This window comes from Aulonocara sp. 'chitande type north' Nkhata Bay, linkage group LG23 (assembly GCF_057382095.1).
Source record: "Aulonocara sp. 'chitande type north' Nkhata Bay isolate Kocher_YH1m ecotype deep benthic linkage group LG23, A_spYH_male_GT1.1, whole genome shotgun sequence".
Lineage (NCBI taxonomy): Eukaryota > Metazoa > Chordata > Actinopteri > Cichliformes > Cichlidae > Aulonocara > Aulonocara sp. 'chitande type north' Nkhata Bay.
Window position 1 is genome coordinate 21,869,611 of NC_141365.1, and position 22,190 is coordinate 21,891,800.

Sequence of the window (22,190 nt, forward strand, 5' to 3'; positions counted from 1 at the left end):
GTCCGCGCGCTTCACTTGGGGTTAAAGCAACTCCGCGTTGACTGAACTACTTGTTATCAGCCTTTCTGAAACCGAATATTCCGAGTTGGACAGTTCGGGGTTACTCAACCCTGCGTATCGTTTTTCACTCTGAGTTTTCTAAACCGGCTTCCTGAAACAGGGCCCTGATGTCTCAACAGGACCTGGAAAAACTAGTCCATGCATTCATCTTTAGTAGGCTTGATTACTGTAACAGCATCTTTACAGGTCTACCTAAAAAAAAAATCAGTCAGACAACTACAGCTCATTCAGAACTCTGCTGCTCGAGTCCTCACTAAGATCAAAAAAGTGGACCACATCAGTCCAGCTCTGAGGTCTTTACACTGGCTGCCTGTCCGTCAGAGGATAGACTTTAAAGTTCTGATGCTGGTGTATAAAGCTCTGAATGGTTTAGGACCAAAATACATCAGTGACCTCCTGACCCAGTATGAACCTTCCAGATCCCTCAGGTCATCTGGATCCGGTCTTTTATCAGTTCCCAGAGTCAGAACCAGACACGGAGAAGCTGCATTCAGCTTTTATGCTCCTTATATCTGGAACAAACTCCCAGAAAGCCTCAGATCAGCTGAAACACTCAGTTTATTTAAATCCAGGTTGAAGACTCACCTGTTCTCAGCTGCATTTGAATAAAGCACCAAATCCACACTTTTAAGCTTAAACTTCAAAACTTACATTTTAACTACTGATTTTATCTATTGTTCTGATTTTATCTGTTTTGATTTTTTTTTTTTTACATACTGTTATGTTTGTTTGTTTGCTTGTTTGTTATTTAGTTTGTTTGTTTGTTTGCTTGTTTTAATCAATTTTAAATCATGCTTTTTATTTGTTTTTGTTTCCAATGTCTCTGTAAACCACTTTGAACCACCTTGTTGTTGAATTGTGCTATACAAATAAACTTGCCTTGCCTTGCCTAGACGCCTTTGTTTGGTAACATCGATACACGAGCTGCTCATGTTGCTTCCAGGTTGGGAAAGAATGAAAAGATAAACCATTTTCAAGCTTATTCTCTTGCCGGTCGTGTGATCGAACATTGCAGCCGACCACACAGCAAATACGAACCATGGCTGTTGTGTGTGACTTCGCTCCCTTTTCACTTGCGCTAGACCCCCAAAATGGCGGATCGGGCCAAAATCCTTTCCACGCCCACCCCCGTGACATCACGCTCCAAAGCCCTATAGCGAGCCAGAGGCAAGGCTCACTAGAGCCCGTGAGAACACCGGACTCCCGGCAAATCATTTTCAAACCCACCGCTGTCTTTCGCTGACTGTAGAAAACAGTCAATGGTCAGTACCACTAGGATGAAATTATTGTGTCACTAACATTTTAACGTTAGACATATAATTTTAACAGCCTCTGTAAACTAATAACCTGGCTTGCTCGAGGTTGCCGTTTTCTCTGATAGTTTCAATCAAAATTAGAAATGCTACTCTGGGAGACTGAGATAACTAATAGTGCTGCCTGTTGTGCAGTTAGTTTCCAAAACACGTTATTCATGGTTGCATACAGTTTTAGACTGATGTGGGCCAAAGCCTAGCATAGCCTGTAACGTTATTGTGACGGACACATTTTATGAGTGAACTTGACTTTAAGCGACTGACAGGTTTCTTTGAAAAAAACTTTCTTATATCCAGGATCTTCCTTTTTGCTGCCATCCTCCTCTCCTCCTCGCAGCGCAGGTTTGCCGCTGCTAAAACTAAACAGAGCTCCCTGAAAGGCACAGCCAATCACATTGGCCAGATTTGTCACATGACGTAGGACTCCAGTAGAGAACGTAATTTAACTCTTTCTGCACCGCTGGGTGAATGAGACGTTGACAGTTGTTTTTCTTTACTCGCAGAGATCAAATTATTGGTGGGGACAATTCAATAATCGCTGGATATTGATGGGGACACGTCCCTTCCGTCTATGCCAAATCTACGCCCTTGCTTGCGGGCCAATTAAAAATGGACCGCGGCCGGAGTTTGGACACCCCTGGGCTACATCCATTTTTTATATGCAAAATATAAATGGTTATAATGTATAAATGTAGTAATTGATCCATGTATTAAAAAAAAAAAAAGAAGTCCAGATGAAGAAGCCACATACAGACTGTTTTGGATGAAAAATGACATTTATTACAAACACAGAGAGCTGTTAGCAGTCAGTTAGCAGCTGTTAGTTCTGTACAAATAACACTGGTTGATTGGTTAGTTGAGTTTGCCAGTCGGCAACAAGGCTGGGTCTCAAACAGCACCCTATGCCTTTGTAGTGTACTATTTTTCATCCTAAACCTTAGTACACTACCTTTCACCTCAAACCATTCATAGTGCACTGATTTCTAAGCTGTGTGCTATTTCCAAACTTATAACACCTCTATAGTGCACAGTTATCCATCTTAAACCTTTAATCATGGTCCACATTTTATTTTAAGCTTTACTTTGTAGCACCTTCATTGTGAAATACTTTTAACTTTCAAACTCTTCATAATGCACAGCTTTCCACCTGTTGGAGTTCCTTTTGAAATGCTCGGCAATCAAATCGAAACCCTTCTGGTGCACTCCGAGTTCCAAAGTTGTGACCTTGCTCATGTTTTAAGCATTTTGAACACTATAATAATTTTTTTTTTTTTTTGCATTGACAGTTATCACACTGACACAAAATCCTTTGCCAGCTCTGTAAAAGGACCAAAGTGGCATCTGTTTTTAAGGGTCATTCACCTGACGAATGTCATGTTGATGTTAAGTAGCTTGAAGGTCTTTAAGGACTCGATATTAACTTATATTTTAGACAGTCATAATTTGTATTTGCATGTTTATGTGAAGAAGTGGATGTTGGTATTTATAATGACTATTACAAGACATTAACACTGTCTTTTTCTGCTTTTTCACTACAAACTTGGACATTTGTGTAATTTGTTTCCAGTTTCCTGAAAAGGCCTGCTGCTGTTTAGCTGCAAATTAACAAGGATTTTGAAGAAACCAGTTTATCCCCAATTATAAAGGAAAAAGAGTAACTAATCATCATATTCAACATTTTAATAATAATAATAGTAAAAGAAAATTCAGTATCAGGGAGTATGAGAAATAGTTTGTATACTGACATCTGTTTCCTTAAAAAGATGAGAAACAGTAGATTGGTCACACTATACTGTTTTGTTTTACTGTTTCTCTTGTGAGAAATCAGCACTATAGTGTTTTATCAGTCTAAAATACTAAAGAAAAGAATTTACACTGCTGAACGGAAGCTCAGATACAGCAGGGATAACCGCTAGCAAGGATGTTTGTTTTTTTTAGAGAACAGTTTATTAACTATTTATTAATAAACAGTTTATTAACTATTTTTCAGCCAGTATACAACAAGCAGACAGGAACGCTTCCCCTCATAATTACAGCCACGAATTACAAACTGTTCAACAAATGTGATAAAATGTTGTGTAATTTGCAGCTAAACGTTAGATTTTTAATATAATATTTAAGAGATTTAACACAAAATTACCCAGTAAAGTAAATGTTGCCAAACAGCGTAATATTTAACCCAAAGTACCATCTTGAACCAGAAAGTTATGGACAATCTGATGTCCACCATTCAGCTTAGAAAAATATTTGAAACAGACTGAATCAAAGCTATGCTGCCAAACATAGTTTGACATTTAGTAGAAAGCCAGGTTTGCAGTAGCTGGGACAAAAAGTCTAATGAATGTCATAGTCAAGTGCCATCGGTGTGTGTTGCCCTTTAAGAAAACATTAGGTTTCCTTCAAGTCTGTCTTAATATACTAGTCCCAATCACATTCCATATGCACATTAAGAGAAGCTTTAGTAACATATTTTCCTTTGAAACCTGCACAGGAATCAGGTGTTTCTTGGTTTCTGTTGTAGCTTTTTTTTTTTTTTTTTTTTTTTTTAAAACCAAAAAAGTTCCCAAACAAATTTAATAATCTGGAAATGCTACAAGCTACCTATTTCATTGGGCATTTATTGTTTACAAATGCAAATACAGTTTAAACAGCTAAATCATAGATGGTTAATAGTTTTGAGATTTGTATTCTGTATTTGATTTCTTGATCCTTAAAAAATGATCCAGAAAGGACAGACTGAGCTTAAGCTATATGCGTATATCACCATATGTTGATGATGTGATTCTGTTTTATTACCAAATTACACAAATCACTTCAAACCCACCCTAAAGGTCCAGCTAAGTGACTTCAAAATAACTAAGGTGAAACCTTGCAGACAGCTACACTATAGTCACCTGTCACTCAACAAGGCCCCACCCCTAATAACGCAAACATTAAGCCTTAATGCAGTTTAAACATGTGAGTTATGAACTAAATTCAGCCCCATACAGTTGTTACAAAGGGGGAAACTAGACCAAAACTGTTTTCTGTAGCAGGCTGAAGTTGGACATTTTAACATGGGAGACTAAGTATAGGGACTCATTTTTGCAGCATCAAGTGGACATTAGAGGAACTGAAAGTTTTGTTAGTGTTATTATAATTCTGCTAACAGAAACCAGAAAGCTGTTGCCAACAGGTTGTACATTTTTAGATCAGTTTAAAGAAGTTATATTAAGATAGACTTGAAAGAACTCAAACTTTTCCTTTAACACCAGTTAAATCATTCATAGTTTGCTTCATAGCTCACTATCCTCCACCCTAACCGCTCTTTAGTGCACCTGACAGGCTGCGCAGCTCCTTAAGGACCGGGGTGTTGTCTGAGAATGGCACCAGAGAAACAGAGAGAGAGAGAGAGGTAGAGAGAGAGAGAGACAGATAGAGAGAGACAGGTAGAGAGCGTGCTGAAGGTTACAGCTTCGGTTTTAGTAGAAACAGACAGTCACAGTAGGTTGGGCTGCTGAGAGACAGACCGGTTCAGTGTCCACAGTACATAGAGTAGCAGTTGGACGTCTGGTCTATATACAGGAACGAGAAATGCATAATCAGAATATCAAACTAACCAAAGCTGAGGCCACCTTGTTGACTGGAGAAAGACAGAGAAGGGGCGGGGCAGGAGGAGGGCGGCAGCAGCTCTGGTTTGCTATAAAAACCAACCAAACGAATAAACAAACAAAAAATGGTGTCACCGCAAACACAACGATTCGTCATGGCAACGCTACACCGGGACACCACCTAACTGTCGGTGGAAAAACACACACACACATAGGACGGCGTTACTAACACACGCACACACACGCTCTCCCTCGCTCTCATGCACACGCACGCAGTTATTAATATGACAAACATTTTCTCTCATTTTTTTTCTCTCTATTAAGGTGAAAAACAGATTCTATTATTCTTAATTATCTTCATAGTAATCTTCATCTGCATCTTCATCATAGCATTGGTGTGTGTATGAAGTGTGTGTGTGTGTGTGTCCTCAGTCTCTTTATACACACTATTAACAGAACGACGCGTAGAGAACTCAGTTCTGATTGGCTGATAGGTCTTTTTGCCTCTTCTCGTCCAGGAGGCTTTCATTTATTTATTTTTTTGACTGTCTTTTCTTCCTGGAGTCCCCGTCTGGATGGTGGTGATGATGACTGTAATGATGGTCATATGACCTCCCTTCCACTGACCCACGGAGAACAGTTTGTGAAGTCATAAGAGTGGGTTATTGGTTGCTTGGACCCTGACGGCAGCGTCTGATAGAACGAGGTGAAGAGCTGTGTTCTGGCTGAATGTTAAAGCACCAGGAATGAGGGAGGATACTAACAGTACCTGCTGCTGGGAGAGTGTATGTGTGTGTGTGTTTAAAGTCTAAAATGCTGAACAGTAATCAGGGTCTGAAACATGTCAGGAAACCTTCAGAGCATAAATGATGGCAGTGTCTACCTCTCCAGTTCCTAACCCTCTGATGGGTCATAGCACTGTTACATAAAGAGACAACAATGGAAAAAAATGTTAAGGTAGAGATTACTTTGTGAAAGAGAAAACTCTGAGCTGGTCCTGAAATCTGAGCAGGATGCCTGTTGAACTCCTCACCTTTGGGTTTTTTTTTAAGCCTAACTGAGGATGGACACCAAACTCTCTGGAGAGATTTGTTGTCTGTCGTAGGAAAACCTCAGGAGGCCCCCAATAAGAACTGGACCAGCCGAGATTAGTCCATTGACTCTGGAGTCTCTTGACACCATTGACAGTCAAAATGGAGGGAAATGTTACTACTGCTATTTGTGCTGTTTTGCTGAATCGATATGGTTCAACTTTATTACTGAAGAAAGTGATGGAGTCGGTTATGCTTTGGAAGGAAACAGTTTTCTTTATAGTTTCAAACACCGCAATCCACTCACTGTATTTGCATGAGAAACACAAGGCAAATCTTTGCTTTCCATTTGGATTGAGTTCACCACAAAGACCCACTTATATCCCCCACATGTTAACAAGATCCTGAGATTCTACATCAATCAACTACAACTCAAACACTATCTGTCCTTTTCTATTCATAGCCAACTGTGAATAGTGACCAAAGAGAGACCAAGGACCAATATTGGATACGAGGATTCAAGCAGAAGAAATTATAATAGCCCGAAGGGTCTGGACTGGATCAGGATCTTGGTCTTTTGGGACAGGCTCAAAGTAGAGCATCTATTCCACAATGAAAGGATCCACTTGTGGTTCATACATCCAACTAGGATCCCTGTTAAACACCTTCTAGGTGAGGTGTTTAGCAAGTTCAACCTTGCTACCTCTCTGGAGGTGATGCCTGAGGATATTAAGGTCTAGTTTATTCTGCTTAGTCTACTGCTATTGACTGAGAACAATCTTTAGGCATAATCACACCATTCTGGACTTCAAATAAGCTGCAATCAACTTTTTACAAAGATTGTTAGAAATTTTGAGTTAAAACCAAACAACCAACTAGAACACTAATTACACTTTAATTTGTTGATGTCAGGCAAGTATGCTCCAGCTCCACTGTTACACACTTTGAGGATCCATGAAGTTGCTATGGAGGGTTGCCCCTTGGACCCAGATGTAATATTAAGGATATTCTGCAATGCTTAAAACTTTCACATAATTCCTAATGATTGTTTCTGAAAAATCTCATCAGGTGAGAAAATGAGAAAGTGGAGGAGACATATTTTTGTCCAAAGTGTCAGACACGCAGACATTGCCATCGTCATGTTTACCTTTTTGCTGCACAAATATTTCCCAACATGCTTTTGACCCATTTTGCATTTAGTATTTGGAGTGCTGTCATTGTGTTTGTGTATGTACTAATAGTAAACCAGATTCTGACCCTGCTGCCAGTGTGTGTTTGTTCATGTGTAAATGTCAGTGTGTGTTGAGCACGCTGCGTGGCACCCAGCCCTCGGCGGCTGGCGAATCGCTGTTGGCCGGCCGATAGACCAGACTCTGACCCTGCTGGTTGGACGCCAGAATCTGAACCTTCTCCCCCCGAAACACAGAGATCTCATCCTCCCGCACCGCCACGAAGTCCTGCAGCACCAGAACCAGTTCCTGAAGGGTCAAAGGTCATATGGTCTGATGTAAGAAAGTTTTTCAAGAACTTATGGTACACAAGGAAAGTGAAAGGAGGGATTCAAACCTGATCTTCCTGTTCACTGTCAGGAGGGGGCTGAGTTGCGTGACCGTTGGGAGTTGGCGGTGCAGATGGCGGCCTTCCTGATGACAGTGGCCGTGTCACAGAGATCACGCCCTCCTTCCTCTGATACTCAATAGGAGACTGGAGAGCTGTGGGCACAGATTAGATGCAGCATGGATATGCATGAGCTGTTTCAGTGAGATTTAAGGTGATTCATAGAGATCTAGGAATGTTGGAGGGTTGTTCACAAAAATGATACTTTTGATTGATTCAAGGAGTTTTCAAGGAGGTTGTAAGGAAGACATTTTTGGGAAATTTGGAAATTGGATTCATTTGGCATTAAACAAAGATTGAACAGCTTGCAGAGGATTTGAGACTTCGAAAGGTATTCTAAGATTTCAAGGGTGACTTAAGGGGGGTTTACGTTAACACAAGCCCAACGTTACTAACATAACAGAGATGTTTAAGGGTGGTTTGGGGAAATTAAGGCTATTTAAATATGGTTTAAAGATATTTAGGGTAAAACAAAAAGTATTTGAGGAATATGAGAAAGATAATAAAAGATGTTCCATTGAGATTCAGTAGCATTTCAGTTGAATAAGAGATTTCAAAATCAGTGGTGATCCAATGACAATGAAAGGGAATTTTCCAAGGAGAATTAAGGATATTTTAGGACAGGTAACATAATGGATATTTCAGATATTTCAGGAATGTTTTTGACAAGGTTTTTACCTGACAGGAAGTTGTTCTGGGCATCCAGCAGGGAAGCAATGGTCTCTACCCAGGTCATCTTTATGCTGGCAGAAGATGCTTGGAGCGTGAAGCGCTCCGCCGACCCACGAGACCACAACACAAACTTACAGGGATCACCGTCCACGCTGTCCTGCATTGCCAGATAACTCACCTGAACACAAACAATAACACAATTACTCCTAATTCAGACCTCAAGACGGTGTCGAGTCTAAACAGTGCTGACCAGTCTGACCTTTATGCTGTTCTTGAACTGGTATCCTGGGTTGTTGGAGCCTTTGCGCAGCAGTTCGCTAAAGATGATGATCTGCTCGAACAGAAAAACTCTGCGCTCTTTGCTGCGAGACAGAACGCCTCCGTCCTGCTCCCAAACACAGAAAGTCTCCTGCTGCAGCAGCTTCCCCTGAGACGTTAGCTTTCCCTGGAAAGCACGAGGAGGTGAGTGAAGAAAGAAAGACCGATGGATAAGAGTCCAGGTACCCTGCAGCAAACTTTACATTTCCAGGAAATCAGCAAAAGTAAATTGTGTACATGCCTCATATATGTCATTGTTAATTGTTTGTATTGTGCTTTCTACACACATTTCTAATTTTTTTGAATTAATATGTGCCTGAAACAGGTAAATTGCACACAAACTACTGTTTGTTACTATGTTGTCCTAGTGACAACAAATTGCTAACAAAACAAATCAGCCGGACAGGTGGACAGACAGGTGTACCTCGTATCCCTGCAGGCGTCCCAGGTTCATCATGTCATTGCAGCGTTTTGGAACCAATGACATCAGCTCCACCGCTTTCTGTACACAGACCACACACACAGTTACTAAATATTACAAAAGTTTGTGTTAGTCCTCAGGGCGATGATTCACCATCTCGTGTAAATCATTTATAACGATCTTCACTATGCCAGAAGCAGCAGCAGCTCTTTGCTGTCTCCTGCTAGTTGGTTATGAGACAGAAACAGCTGTCTGCTGAAGAACAAAACTCATGTGTTTGTTGTCTTTTAGAGTTTTTTTTTTACAACTCTTAGCAAAGCTTAAAAAATAAATATCTATTTTTTACAAAAAATTTAACAAAGTTTAAAGGTCACAAGAATTTGAATGAAAATATAATAAATTCAGTAAATAAACTGTTTCCCAGAATGCAGATCCTTTGTGCCTTTGTGTATTATCAGAACAGTTTGTGGCACAACACAACTGTTTTTATATTATCAAACTAAAACTGATCAATAACAAAAAACACGAACAAAGCTGTGGTTCAGTTGTTTGATGTTTTTGAAAGTTTATGAGATGATTTACAGAAAAGGAAAGCAAAGAAAAAACTTACCTCAATCTCCTCACAGTCCAGCCCTGCCTTCGACGTATACTTGAGGAAATCCTGATGAACAAACAGAAAAAATATAAATGTTTGAATTTCAGCCAAAGTCATAGTGTGTCCTTAAAGTGTAACATCAGAAAATATCTTAAAATACACGCTGGTATGATGAACTGATGAGTTTATCTCTGATTTCTCACAAAAAGCTCTACCCAAAAGTACAAAATTTATGCCATTACAAGGAAGGCTGTCATTGTAAACCAATCAGAGCGCACAGGTAATAACTGTTAAGGGAGTTAATAAAACAACCCACACATTTCTTGCCTGAGTTGAGTCCGAAATAATTTCTGAGTCTAATACTAAACCATGTCAAATCGTGGCTAATTTCAAAGACAACATTAGAATGAGTCAATTCAAGTCTTGAGGTCAGCTCCAACTCAAAAACAACAAATCCCAAGTTGCATCCCGAGTTGTGTCCTGAATCAAGTCCCTCAATAAAAGTTAAAAACTCCACCTGACCGAAGTTCTAATCCAAGCCTGGAGCAAGAGCCAATAGGTCTGTGCGATATGATCAAAATCTCATATCCCGATAGAAGACATTTCTCATCCCGATAACGATATAATTCACAAAATAGTGCATTTTCTGTAAATTCTGTGAATCTCTGGCACTCGACGCATTTTCAGCTGGGCGTCCTGTACCTGGAGTGGAGTGTTTTGACCGATGCATGAAACTATATTTATTTTTAGTTGTATTTTAAGTTGTATAAGTTGTATTACATGACATGTTGCGAGGAAAAGCCTTTTCTAACGTTTGAATCTAAGGTTTATTTTGAGCACCTGACGGCTCTTTTTTGCTTCTCATCTGTAAACTCTCTTCATACTTTTTCATGTAATTCTTGCACTGGTAGAAGAAAAAATTCACACTAGTGAAATTTAATTTCTTCATCTGATATATTTTGCCCTGAGAGCCAACCAGTCTATAATCAAGATCAGCACCTCCGGTCAAATTCCAAATTTAGCTTGGTTTTTAGTTTTATGCCATATTTGTCAGGGAAAATACACAAACCCTAATAACCCTAATAATAAAAGAACCTCTGTACCACATTTAGCTACTGGGTAATTGTCTTCTATGGTCTCTGGGCAGATGCATTTTTAAGCAGGATATAAAATACCCAAACTTACTCCACAGATACCAGCAATTCCATTGTAACATTCAGGTTCCACCAAAAATGCATTAAATATATTTTAAAATCAATGTTTCATTTAAGCAGTTAGTGTAAACACAAATCATGTTGACAGGTTCTTCACAGACCTTGAGCAGCAGCTGGTATTTGGTGATTCTCTGGATTGGTTTGATCAGATAATCACTGATGGACATCCTGCAGCTGATCTCATGCTGGATTTCCTACAGACAGACAGGCAGAGACAGAGATAGAAGGTCTGGTTCAGTTTCAGTTTTTGGCTGATTTTTACTATTGTAAGGTCCATTCAAGAACGTGCATTTTAGGAAAGCCTGCTCTTTCGATTTTTTCCCCCTTTTTTAACTTTTAAGATAGTAATGTTTAAAAAAATCAGGAAAGGAAAAATAAAAGAAACTATTACGGGTTGATTTGATTATTTGTTTATGGGTTGGTGAACTGAAAACAACTTTCCATTGATGTGGATAATAAAGTTATTCGATTCTATTCTATAAGATAATCATTAAAAAAAAAACAACAGAAAAGAATAGCCAAGTATAGAAATGAGAAAAAAAAAGAAAAGCGACGCATTACCTCGAAATAGGTCTCGTACTCAATGACGATGAACTCTGACCTCGGCTTATTCTGACAGTAAACCACATACATGTGTAGACGACGCTCCTGTAAAAAACAAGAAAGTAAAAAAGAAATAGTTGTATTAGGTCTTCAACACATCCTGAGTCAAGTCCCAAGCAAATAACAAGAAGTCCTGAGTTCTGTGATAACTCAAATCCTATGTGCAGACAACAACTCGAGCCAAGTTCAACCTCAGGAGCAAGTCATGAATTTAGAATTGAGCCCCATGTTGTTGTAGCTTCTGAGTTATTCAGCTCATGCTAGACCTTGACTCTCACCAGGTACTGGAACACAAACTTGTTTGGGACCAGCGAGGAGGTTCCCTCTAAGGCAGAAGGGAACAGGAACACACAGACGTAAACAAAGCTCTTAGAACATGTGGTTATCCTAACTGGGCCTTCATCAAATCAGTGAAAATGCAGAGGAAAGAATGCCAGACACCAACTAGGGAGAAACAGAATGACAACAACTTTTTCTGTTCCTGTATCATGTTTATTGGAAATTTTCTCCAAGCATGGCATCCCAGTGCACTTCAGACGTAGTAAATCTAGCAGACAAAAACTGGCTCATTGCAAGGACAAAACTCCTAAAAGCAAGATGAACATCATGGTATGCAGTGCAGTGCAGCGAGGAGGGCCTGGACCCTTTTATAGAAGAAACCAAACAGCCACTCTATAAATGTATGGTACAACATGGAGGAGTCATCTCAACAGGAAAAGACTCACCTGCATTTATAAAACATTGGTCACTCTTTCCAGGAAACCACTTTGGACTAGGAAGACATGTTCCCAGGCACGTCAACCCCCCGCTCACTTCAGTAGGTCACTGATGGTTTGAGGCAAGGTCTCACAGTGGTTTCAGTGGTAACCCCAGATCATGGTAATGATCCACATCTTTGTTCACATCTTAGATCATGTGAATATTCAAATAATCAATTGTGGGTCTAAGCCAGGACAAACAAGTCAAGTCCTAATGCAGGGACAAGCTGAGTCTTAAGTTGACAATTGAGTGAAACTTTGAACAAAGTTCTAAGCTAAGCCATAAAAAGTAATGAGCCAAGTCCTATTTGAATCCTGATTCCTATATCTTGAGACAAAAATAAATAAATTGAGCCCTGAATCTAGTTCTAAATGAAGCCCAAAGTCAAGACAAATGAGTTCTGAGTTGAGTCCCTGAGGTCTCAGGTCAGAGCCATGCTATATATTCTGTTTTGAACAAGTCATTTTGTTTGTAGAACTCACATGTCTGATGAAGAGGTCTGCGAGCAGGTCATGATTCTGAATACAACGCTCTAACTCCACCAGGAAGAAGCTGAAACAGAAAAACACCCAGTGAGCATCTTTGTGTATATAATGAAGTGTGTTTGTTCACGTGTGCATTTGTGGCACGGACTCGCGGTGCCAGTCGTAGATCTGCTGGATATTGCCGAAGACAATCTTGTCTTTTCCTCTCATCTCCTCTGGAATCCCTCTGACCTCCAGCCGGGACATGAAGCCCTGAGAAACGTCAGCAGAGAACATGTCGTACGTTTAGATTGACATTTGTAGAGTCTTTTGGGTGGAGCGTCAGTAGGTCCTTTCTTTCAGTGTGATGTTTGTGTCTCACCTCAACTATCACTCCCAGATCTTTTACATAGTCCTTCTCTGATTGGACCATCTCATTAACGACAAACCTGCACACAGAACCACAAAATTCATGTCTCCTTAAAAATGCATTCAAAACTTGGACTTTGTAATAAATTTGGGTTTGTCTTACATGCGTCCTCTTAGTGCTTTGTTTCTCTGCTCCGTGTCTGATTCATTTGATCCCTGATCTGAGTCTAGAGCCTGAAGAAATAGAAAAGGCTGAAATTAAAAGAGTTCTGTGTAACCTCAGAAAACTGTAATCTTTTATTGATGACAAGAAAACAGCGTGAATACTGTACACAGTTTGAAAGCTGAAGGCACCGCCTTGTACTTTTAAATACACTAGGAATCACAAGCAAGCCAGTAATCTGATAGTGTTCTATTGAGGCGATACGTTACTATGAGATCTTTCAGATAAGATGCGGCCTGATCAGTCAAGACCTTATATGTGACGAGAAAGATTTTTAAATATAATTGTGGATACAACAGAGAGCCAATGAAGAGAAGCCATTACAGGAGAAATATGGTCTCACAGTTTTCTTGCTGCAACATTGTGGATAAAATGAAGTCTTTTCAGGGATCTTTTAGGACAGCCTGATAATAATTGCAATAGTCCATCATAGAGGTAACACATATTGAACTAGTTGTTCAGCATCACTCTGAGACAGGATGTTTAGAAATGTAGAAATACAGCAAGAAAAAAACAGTCCGACATCTCTTACAGTGTGCCTTTACGGACATATCGGGTCAAGATTCCTAACAGGAAGCCATGGTAATGCCATCCAGAGTCAGTATCTGCTTAGACACCATGCTTCCAAGGTTTTTAAGACCAAGTTCAGTAACCTCCATTTTTCCAAATTTGGATAAAGGAATTATATGCCATGGAGGCTTTCAGGCCTTGAAGACATGCCTGTAGTTTAATTAATTGATTTGTGTCAACTAGTTTCATAGGTACCTACAGCTGGGTATCAACTCCAACAACGAAAATGTATGCTGCTTCCTAATAATATTACCTGTATGTATACAATGAAAAGTACTGATCCCAACACAAGAACCTACAGAACTCCATGAGTAACTCTCTTTAGTAACACGAAGAAACTGAAATGTACCAGATAGATATGACTCAAACCAGTGTAGGGTATTTATGTAACTATGAGGTCCACTGGCAGGAGACATATGAGGATCACTAGTATCTTCCACTAGTGCTCTATCTGTGCTGCATGCAACTCTGAATCAGGACTGAAAACTCTTCAAATAAACCACTCTTCTGTATAAAAACATTTAGTTTATTTTTGTAGTTATTCAAAAAGTTTTCTGAAGAGTTTTTTTTACCTCGTGACTAAAGCAGCAAATACAATATTAAGAAATTTATGCCACATTCATCTTCAGCCATTAAACATTTCTAGCTTTAAACAGAGCCACTCTTACCTCAGGATTGTTAGGGTCTTTGATGATCTGCATTGGGGGTGGTAGAGGGGTGTGGCTTTCTTCCTCTGGCTCCTCCTCCCCACCACTATGCCCTGCCTCCTCCTTCCTCGCCTTCTACATAATTTAAGAAGCAATTAGTTTATGTTATCATTATTACTATTTTGTCTTTAACCCATCATTTGGATGGGTGTCTACACACCATTTGCGCATTTCCTGTGAGGGGTGTGGTCATCTCTGTCCTGTTGTCCCGCCTCCTCGTCCTGATTGGCGGTTTCTTCTGTCCATCGGCTTTTCCCTGACTCAGCCTCCGCACCGGACTAGTCAACCAGCGCTGCAGCAACAGTTAATGTAGTTACCGTTATTGATGCCACTGAGTATTGTATCACCAAGGCTACGGTTCATACAGCTGGTACAAATGGGACTAAAAACTCAGGAGTCCAGAGTTACCTGTGATACGAGCTTCATCAATGTCACCCAGCACGTTACAAATGTGGTCATCTGGTTTTAAACTACATTTTAGTTCATAGTGTGCTGATAGGATGTGCTGAGAACTGCATGAATCCAGTCCAAGTTTAAAATATGAAGAGCAATTTGTGGAGATTTTCTTGATCTACAGAAGGTTTTCCACTATCTGTTTTTTAAAAGAGCTTCTCTTAACTATTTAAAACACAACCTTAAAATAAATTTTGGCTCTTCACCAACAATTTTACTTTTCTTTTATATATTTTTTAACACTCATTTATGCACAAAACAAGATTCAGCTATGATTACATATCAACACTCATACAATTTAGACACAATGATAAAAACTGAGGAAACATTTCCTGTGAGCTAATGCTTCCAACTTTAATAATCCATTACATTTAAAGGGGAGCTATTTAAAGTTACAGTATCAAATGCTCATTTTAACCAAAGTTTCAGATTTCATGTAATGATGTGAACATATGCAAAAGTAAATATTATGAACCCAGAGCTCAATTCTTATGACTGCTCTGAATGCTGTGTTTCCAAAATGACACCTTGGCAGCTCTGGATGCTGCCCCCTCAGCAAGTTTTCAGAAAGACGCCCAAGTAGAAGTAAAAAAGTTTGTGGACTGATGGGAGACAGAAGCTAAAGCAGACTGTCTGAGACACAAATGAACTGCTTTTCTAAGACAAAGAAGGATTATTTTTAGCTGTGAATAATGCAAAGCCACTGGAGTGGAGTCCTAGAATAAAAACAAACACAATAACTCCTCTTTAGTATTTTTGACCATAAACCACAGCATTAACAAATCACAACAAACACACAAAGTGCATATCTGCATTTCCCTTTGAGAATACCAGAGAACCCACAATTAAGATAACTAAAGCCCTCCTCAAGCCGCTTTATGTTAACACATTTGACCCAAATTCTCCCATTTCAGTTCACAGCGAGCTGTTACCTTTAGAGTGTTCCCGGTTCCAGAGCCGCTCCGCTTCGCCCCCGGTGAGCCCACAGCGCCTCCTGCTGGAGCCCCTCCCACTCCAAACACTGTGGGAGAGGTGGCACCTGAGAGAAGAAAAGGCAGGGAGGGGTCAGAGGTGAGTTTTAGTGCTGTCTTTTCTGAGTGCAATGGGTGCTCAGAGTTATTACTGTGGTCTCACTTTGGCTAGTAGTCTGAGTCTGGAGGCCTGAACTTTCAGAGCTGTACAAACTCGACTCTGCAGACACAAAGAAAAACAGATTATCAGTCGAGCAGGGCGATATGACCAAAAATATTTATCACGATATACATTTGAAAATTTGTGATAATGATATAACTGACGATATAATTGACACTAGACAAAATACTTTACAACTCCACAACTTTATTAGTGGAAAAAAAAATCAATGTATTTTCACTAAACCAAGCAGCTGTTTTTTATGTGCATTAAAGTTATATATAAAAAACAATCAGTGAAAATGCAAATTCCTTGCTGACAGTTTAACCAAAAGGCGTTTTACCCATATTCTATCGCAATATTTCATTTTCTTATCGTAGCCCAACATTATACCAGTATTACCGTGAACGGTGTGCTATAGCCCAGCCCTAATTATCAGACTGTTAACTCAGCAAAAAAGCATGCACACCAGTCATGAAAGATAGTTGGTTTCTTTGAAGTAAGGAGGTATGAGGGACTTACTGATAGCTAGTTACCCTAGCTTAATTTAATTTTAATAGAATCTTTCGTTTAAACCTGAAGTTTAAAGTGATTCACAAGTAAAACCCTAAACCACACAGAAAAGTGAGCAAAATAACAAAAAGGCACAGAGACAGGACTCACAAAGAACCTGACGAATGAATGAATAAACTATTAGCATAAAACTACAAACACAAACAAAAAAATCTCAAAAATTACAACTACAGGCTGTAAAAAAAATCAAGTGCATTACAATATGATTTTGAAAACAGATCAATAAAATAATATTACATGTAAATATATGTGAGCATCTATGACTTAAAAGTTAATGCTTAACTTGTGAAAGTACAAAAACCTGCAAAATAAACAATAAATAAATATACAAACTGAGATTAAAAGAATCCAGTATGTTCAGCACACATGAAATAATGAATAAAAGTGATTAAAGATAACTCCATTAATAACAATTAATACATGCAGACACACTGATTATGATAGATTAGAACTGATATTTATTTTAATGACTTAAAATCAGCCGTAGAGTAGGTGTGTGGTATATTTAGATATACGCTGCCTTATTTGACCTCAGACAAGTTGTTACAACACTTTGCAGCCAGCAGAGCCCACTGACGGCAGCGTTTTACCTCAGAACAATTGAACTCCTGCTGCCTCCGCTTCGGTGAACCACTAAATAACAGTATTTAGTGCAAGTAGTTCTGACACATGAGATCTACTGGAATCAATATTTTACTGTAGAAAGAAGAGTTTGGGCACAAAGACTTCTTTGAGGGTGTTGTTTGAAGTTTTTCCTTTAGTTTATGTTTGAATGAGAATAATTAAATATTCAAAACGACCCTGGTGGAATTTTCCTTTCATAACTAAGAAGCAGCTTCATGTAGTTATCTTGCATTGTGTCTAAGACTAAAGTTTATTTAATTCTTACGTAATGGGACAATGTTCACTACATTTACTGTACCCCAAACTAAAGTCAATAGTTAATTATTTCTTTTTTATGGCCGTCACTGAGAGCAGACAACCTTCTGATGACATTTTTCAAGACTTCCCGTCAGTGTTTCCATGTTCTGATTCATGCACGTGTATCAGATAATAACAGCAGCCCACGTCAGGAGGTTGGTGGTGTCGGGGCAAATCATTTCAGATTTTCAGAGACCCGAGTTCGAATCATACACACAACAGATTTTTACAAATAATTTGTATTTTTGCAAGAATGTTATTTTGTTACATGTAACAAAATGTAAAATGTTACTTTTTAATGGAATCTGGTCAAATGAAATACATTCAGGTTACGCTGAGTACATTTTCCTTAAAGAGTGAGCATTTGAATAAATAAATATTTGACTGATTTTGTGTATTTCAGTTGTGTTTTACCCAGAATTATTTTTTTTAAAGGTGTTATTACTTAAAAATATGACTTTCAGTCAGGATTAGGCATTACAAACTCCTGTGTTGGATTTACAAAAAAACCCCGCTTGTTTGGGCTAAAATACAACTTCCAGATCTTTAAAGCTTTATTTCTTTGTTGCCGTGGTGATGCTTACCCGCTCTTTCTGGACAAAATCCACGCTTTTGACATTAAACTAGGTTTCTTATTGAAAGGTGACAATCGTCTCCATGCACACAAAATAAAAGACTTGAATCTGACAAATGGTTGAATGTTGCCCCTCGGCAAGCTTCCAGAAGTCCACCAATCAGAAGAAAGTGTGGAAGGGCGACATCAAAGATATAGGAACAGAAACATCTTGTTCTGGCACATCCTGATCAACAGTTTTGACCATACATTAGGAAACTTTGCTCAGTCAAAATTATATTAACCTGGCAGGTGTGGATGGAAACAGGCATTCATTTGCTTTTTCTCTCAAATTTGGTTTTATGTTGATGAAACTCTGCTGATTTCCTAACATTCATGTGGATTTAGTCTCAGTGTAAAATCATGCTTTACAAACTGTGACTGTCTGACATTTTTGTTGTTTGCCAGCTGAAAACAACAGCAAGAGATTCTTATTACGGACAGACCTCTGCTGATTATTGTGGATATGAATATGGCTGCTTAAAACTCAAACAAATCCACCAGTTAGTCAGTCTGATTATTGTAAAATAATCACTGAAGGACACACACACACGCACACCTACTGTCTGCACTGTGTTACTTTGTGTGTGTGTGAGGTCTTTCATACAAAAAAGGAAAACCTGCGTGTCCTGTTCACAACACACACACACACATGCATATTCACACATCGTTCACATTCTTGCAGCGCTGTTTGCTGTAAAGGCGCGCACACACACACACACACACACACACACACACACCTATTACTTATTAACCATTGCACACCCATATATTTTCTCCAACACCCGTCACTCTCTCTCTCTTTCTGTCTCTCTCTCACTCTCTCAGTGTGAACCCACCTCGCTCGTCCTCTCGCTCGTGCACAATCCATTCCCAAATGCCCGAACAATCCCAGCATGCACCTCTGCCCCGCCGCATGCTTCCACATCAGTCCATTCAGAGAGATATTAAGAAAGAGGCAGACTGACTGACAGAGGTGTTTCTCTGCTCTCAGCTGAATGACACTAAACAAGAGTCAGAGGTCTGGGGGGTGGAGCCACAGCATCTAAACCCACCCTCTGTGGGTTTAGATGCTGTGGGGGAGTGGCTTATAGAGTAATAGTAATAATAAACTAACACAAGTCAATTACAATGATAAATGTAATAAAATAAATAACCTATGAATGAAAAGAAAAAACCTTAAAATAATTTAAAATAATAAGCGAAGTAATAATAAAATGGTAGAGTAATAAAAGTACTACATAAAATCAAGTGAAGTATAAACAAAGTGAGAAAAAACACTACATAAAATGAATAAAATATAATAATAATAAAACCAAATTAAAAAATTATAAAAAATGTTTTTTTACAATAGGTAAAATGATATGAAAAATAAAACAAGTTTATTTGGAACAAAATATAAAATAAAACTCCATAAAACACAAAACAAAGCATGAATAAAAATAAACACGACTGCTAAAAAGGAGTTTATTTTTAACTAAAGCTTCTATTGTTTGTAACGAGGAAGAACACCCAGCGGGTCGCCACACACACACACACACACACACACACATACACAGTCAGGATGATAAACTGTAGATTCCTGTCTGTGTGAAACTCCTTCAGGTCAATGTTTAACCGTGTGTGTGTGTGTGTGTGTGTGTGTGTGTGTGTGTGTGTGTGTGTGTGTGGGTGTGTGTGTGGGTGTGTGTGTGTGTGTGTGTGTGTGTGCGCATTTCAAACACCTTGCCAAACCAGATTACAGATTAAAGTTGGGAAAAAGTTGCCACACAGGTCGAGGCCACACTCAGTGCTGTGGTCACTTTTCTGTTTCCACTGAAACTACATAGGCATTTTTGTTCTGTGTCATGTTACTCATAGTAAAAACGATTAAAAAGGCAATACGTGTTACTCGACATGACAAGTCTGTTTCTTGTTTTGTTATGTATTGAAACTTGTGTGAAGTATGATAGCTGCTTGGATTCATTTATTTTCCTTCTGTGGAGTACTACTTATGTTGAGAGAGTTGAAGACACACATATTTCTGTATTACACCTTCTTCCAGCTGTTTATTAGATTTATAGTGTGCAAATTACATATTAATGCAATTTGCACTGCTCTCTGGCACAATGACAGTTTTACTTTTTATTAATTTTTAACTTAAACTAATTTTATTTTGTTGTTTTCTTTGGGGTTTTTTTTTTTTTTTTTTGGTATCTGTAAAACAGTAAAAGGCCCCACTATGCATCTGTGGTACTTTTATTTTTATTCATTGTAGACTCCATCAATAAAGCTACAATAGATGACTAGTCACTCCTGTTACAATGAAGTCTGTGTGTTGGCTAATCGTAAAAAATCTACACAGCCTGTGTTTGTTGTCTGATGACAAAATTCACGAAATTATAACACACTTATTAGAGAATACAGTGAATTTTCAAAATAAAATGTTCAGTACAGTGTCCCCTTGAGACAAAGCACGTATAAACTCCAAAACACGTACAAACTCCAAAGCACGTATAAACTCCAAAGCACGTACAAACTCCAAAACACGTACAAACTCCAAAACACAACGGAAGTGCTCCAGGACGCTAGGGGCAGTGTTTTGGAGTTTTGCAAAAAAAAGGCAAGTTTGTTGCAAACACATGGAGTTGGATACCGGCAGAAAACACCAGCAAGGATAGAACAACCACGCTTTATAAGAAAGGTAATGTGAAAACTGTTGTTTGTTTCATTTGTTTTTAATTACTATGAACTAGAGATGGCACGATACCACTTTTGTATGTCCGATACCGATACCGATATCATAAATTTGGATATCTGCCGATTCCGATATGAATCCGATACAGTGTATTTTTTTAATCAATAAAACAGTTTTTTTTAATATCTTTCAGCTTTTTGTATAGGTTCATACTCAAGTTAAAAAAAACAAAACACTAAAGTTATTCTGTTATACCTGTATGCAAAAAATACACTGCACCCAAAATATTTCATAGTCAGGTTAATGTTCATATTTGCAATTTAGGTAAAAATGTTCTTTAAATATTTACATTTAAAAGAAAAAGGGGCTAATCAAACATCCTAAATTTGTCTTATTTAGATCAAAAAGATGGAAATATTTCATTGCAGACTTGTGTGATGATCAGAGTTATGATTAACAGTTCAGTTTCCCAGAAGCTTATAGCCAAAGCTGCATTTTGAGATGTTTCCTCATTACTGTGGACCATCTCCTTGAAGCTCATAAAGCTGTGATGTTAATGTGAAGCGGCAGAGTCTGACAGACACAAAGCGCATTTAATTTTTCATGCTCAGCTATGGGACAAGCACTCAAGGACTCAAGTGTGTTTACAACTTTACAAACATGGATTTAAATATTTAGGTGGCACAGAGAGAGAGCGAGGATGTGGGACACATACAGCGTGAGGATGTTTAAAATTGCCTCTGGCTAAACAGGAAGTGACATCGAGCAAACAAGGGATGTGTTGCAGCAGTTTAAAAATGACCACGCTGTTGTTTTAGAAGGTATGTTTTCTCAGGAATCACTTTTTTAGATTTTTTTCCTGCAAATAGCAGTTAGAGCATCATTAATATCTGTGATTACAGTCAGGTCCCTTTGGGGCTGATGGGAACACAGGCAATAAGTTCTCTGGGTACTCACCCCTCCCGGCGCTCACAGTGGAGGAGTTAGAGGTGGAGGTGATGGTGGTAGAGGATGAGTTGCAGGAGGAGGAGGTGGTGGTGCTTGTAGAAGAGGTGCTGGAGGATGTGGTGGAGGCTGGGAGCAGTCCCTCCATATCGGCTGCACTGTGGGAGTGCGACAGGCAGAGGGTGCTCATGGGCAGTAGACCCTCCTGTGAGGAAACACAGCAGCGATGTTAGAGGGATGGTTGAGCATCAGAAAAACAAGGAAACCCTCTCACACACTTTAACGGTACTTATGGCTATAAGTTCTTGCCTTTGTTACACGTGGGGACCTTCATTGTATTTGTCACTTATG

General features: G+C 39.0%; 1 protein-coding gene across 4 annotated transcripts in view; it reads right to left on the minus strand.

Moving 5' to 3' along the window:
* Window positions 1-2,130: 2,130 nt before the first annotated feature.
* The window catches only part of LOC147301698 (kalirin-like), a 58,089-nt gene continuing 38,029 nt past the window's right edge, over window positions 2,131-22,190 (minus strand). For 3 of the 4 annotated variants that reach the window (XM_086284160.1, XM_086284158.1, XM_086284157.1), the window contains 17 exons: window positions 21,852-22,044; window positions 16,114-16,170; window positions 15,912-16,018; window positions 14,687-14,818; window positions 14,488-14,601; window positions 13,190-13,260; window positions 13,040-13,106; window positions 12,827-12,930; window positions 12,676-12,745; window positions 11,393-11,479; window positions 10,933-11,025; window positions 9,633-9,683; window positions 9,026-9,103; window positions 8,543-8,728; window positions 8,290-8,461; window positions 7,561-7,706; window positions 2,131-7,472 (listed from right to left, as the gene is read on the minus strand). In XM_086284160.1, the coding sequence (XP_086140286.1) occupies window positions 7,287-7,472; window positions 7,561-7,706; window positions 8,290-8,461; window positions 8,543-8,728; window positions 9,026-9,103; window positions 9,633-9,683; window positions 10,933-11,025; window positions 11,393-11,479; window positions 12,676-12,745; window positions 12,827-12,930; window positions 13,040-13,106; window positions 13,190-13,260; window positions 14,488-14,601; window positions 14,687-14,818; window positions 15,912-16,018; window positions 16,114-16,170; window positions 21,852-22,044 (1,914 nt within the window). In that variant the 3' untranslated portion in view covers window positions 2,131-7,286. The remainder of the gene's footprint in view (window positions 7,473-7,560; window positions 7,707-8,289; window positions 8,462-8,542; window positions 8,729-9,025; window positions 9,104-9,632; window positions 9,684-10,932; window positions 11,026-11,392; window positions 11,480-12,675; window positions 12,746-12,826; window positions 12,931-13,039; window positions 13,107-13,189; window positions 13,261-14,487; window positions 14,602-14,686; window positions 14,819-15,911; window positions 16,019-16,113; window positions 16,171-21,851; window positions 22,045-22,190) is intronic. The other variant, XM_086284159.1, reaches the window with a different exon arrangement.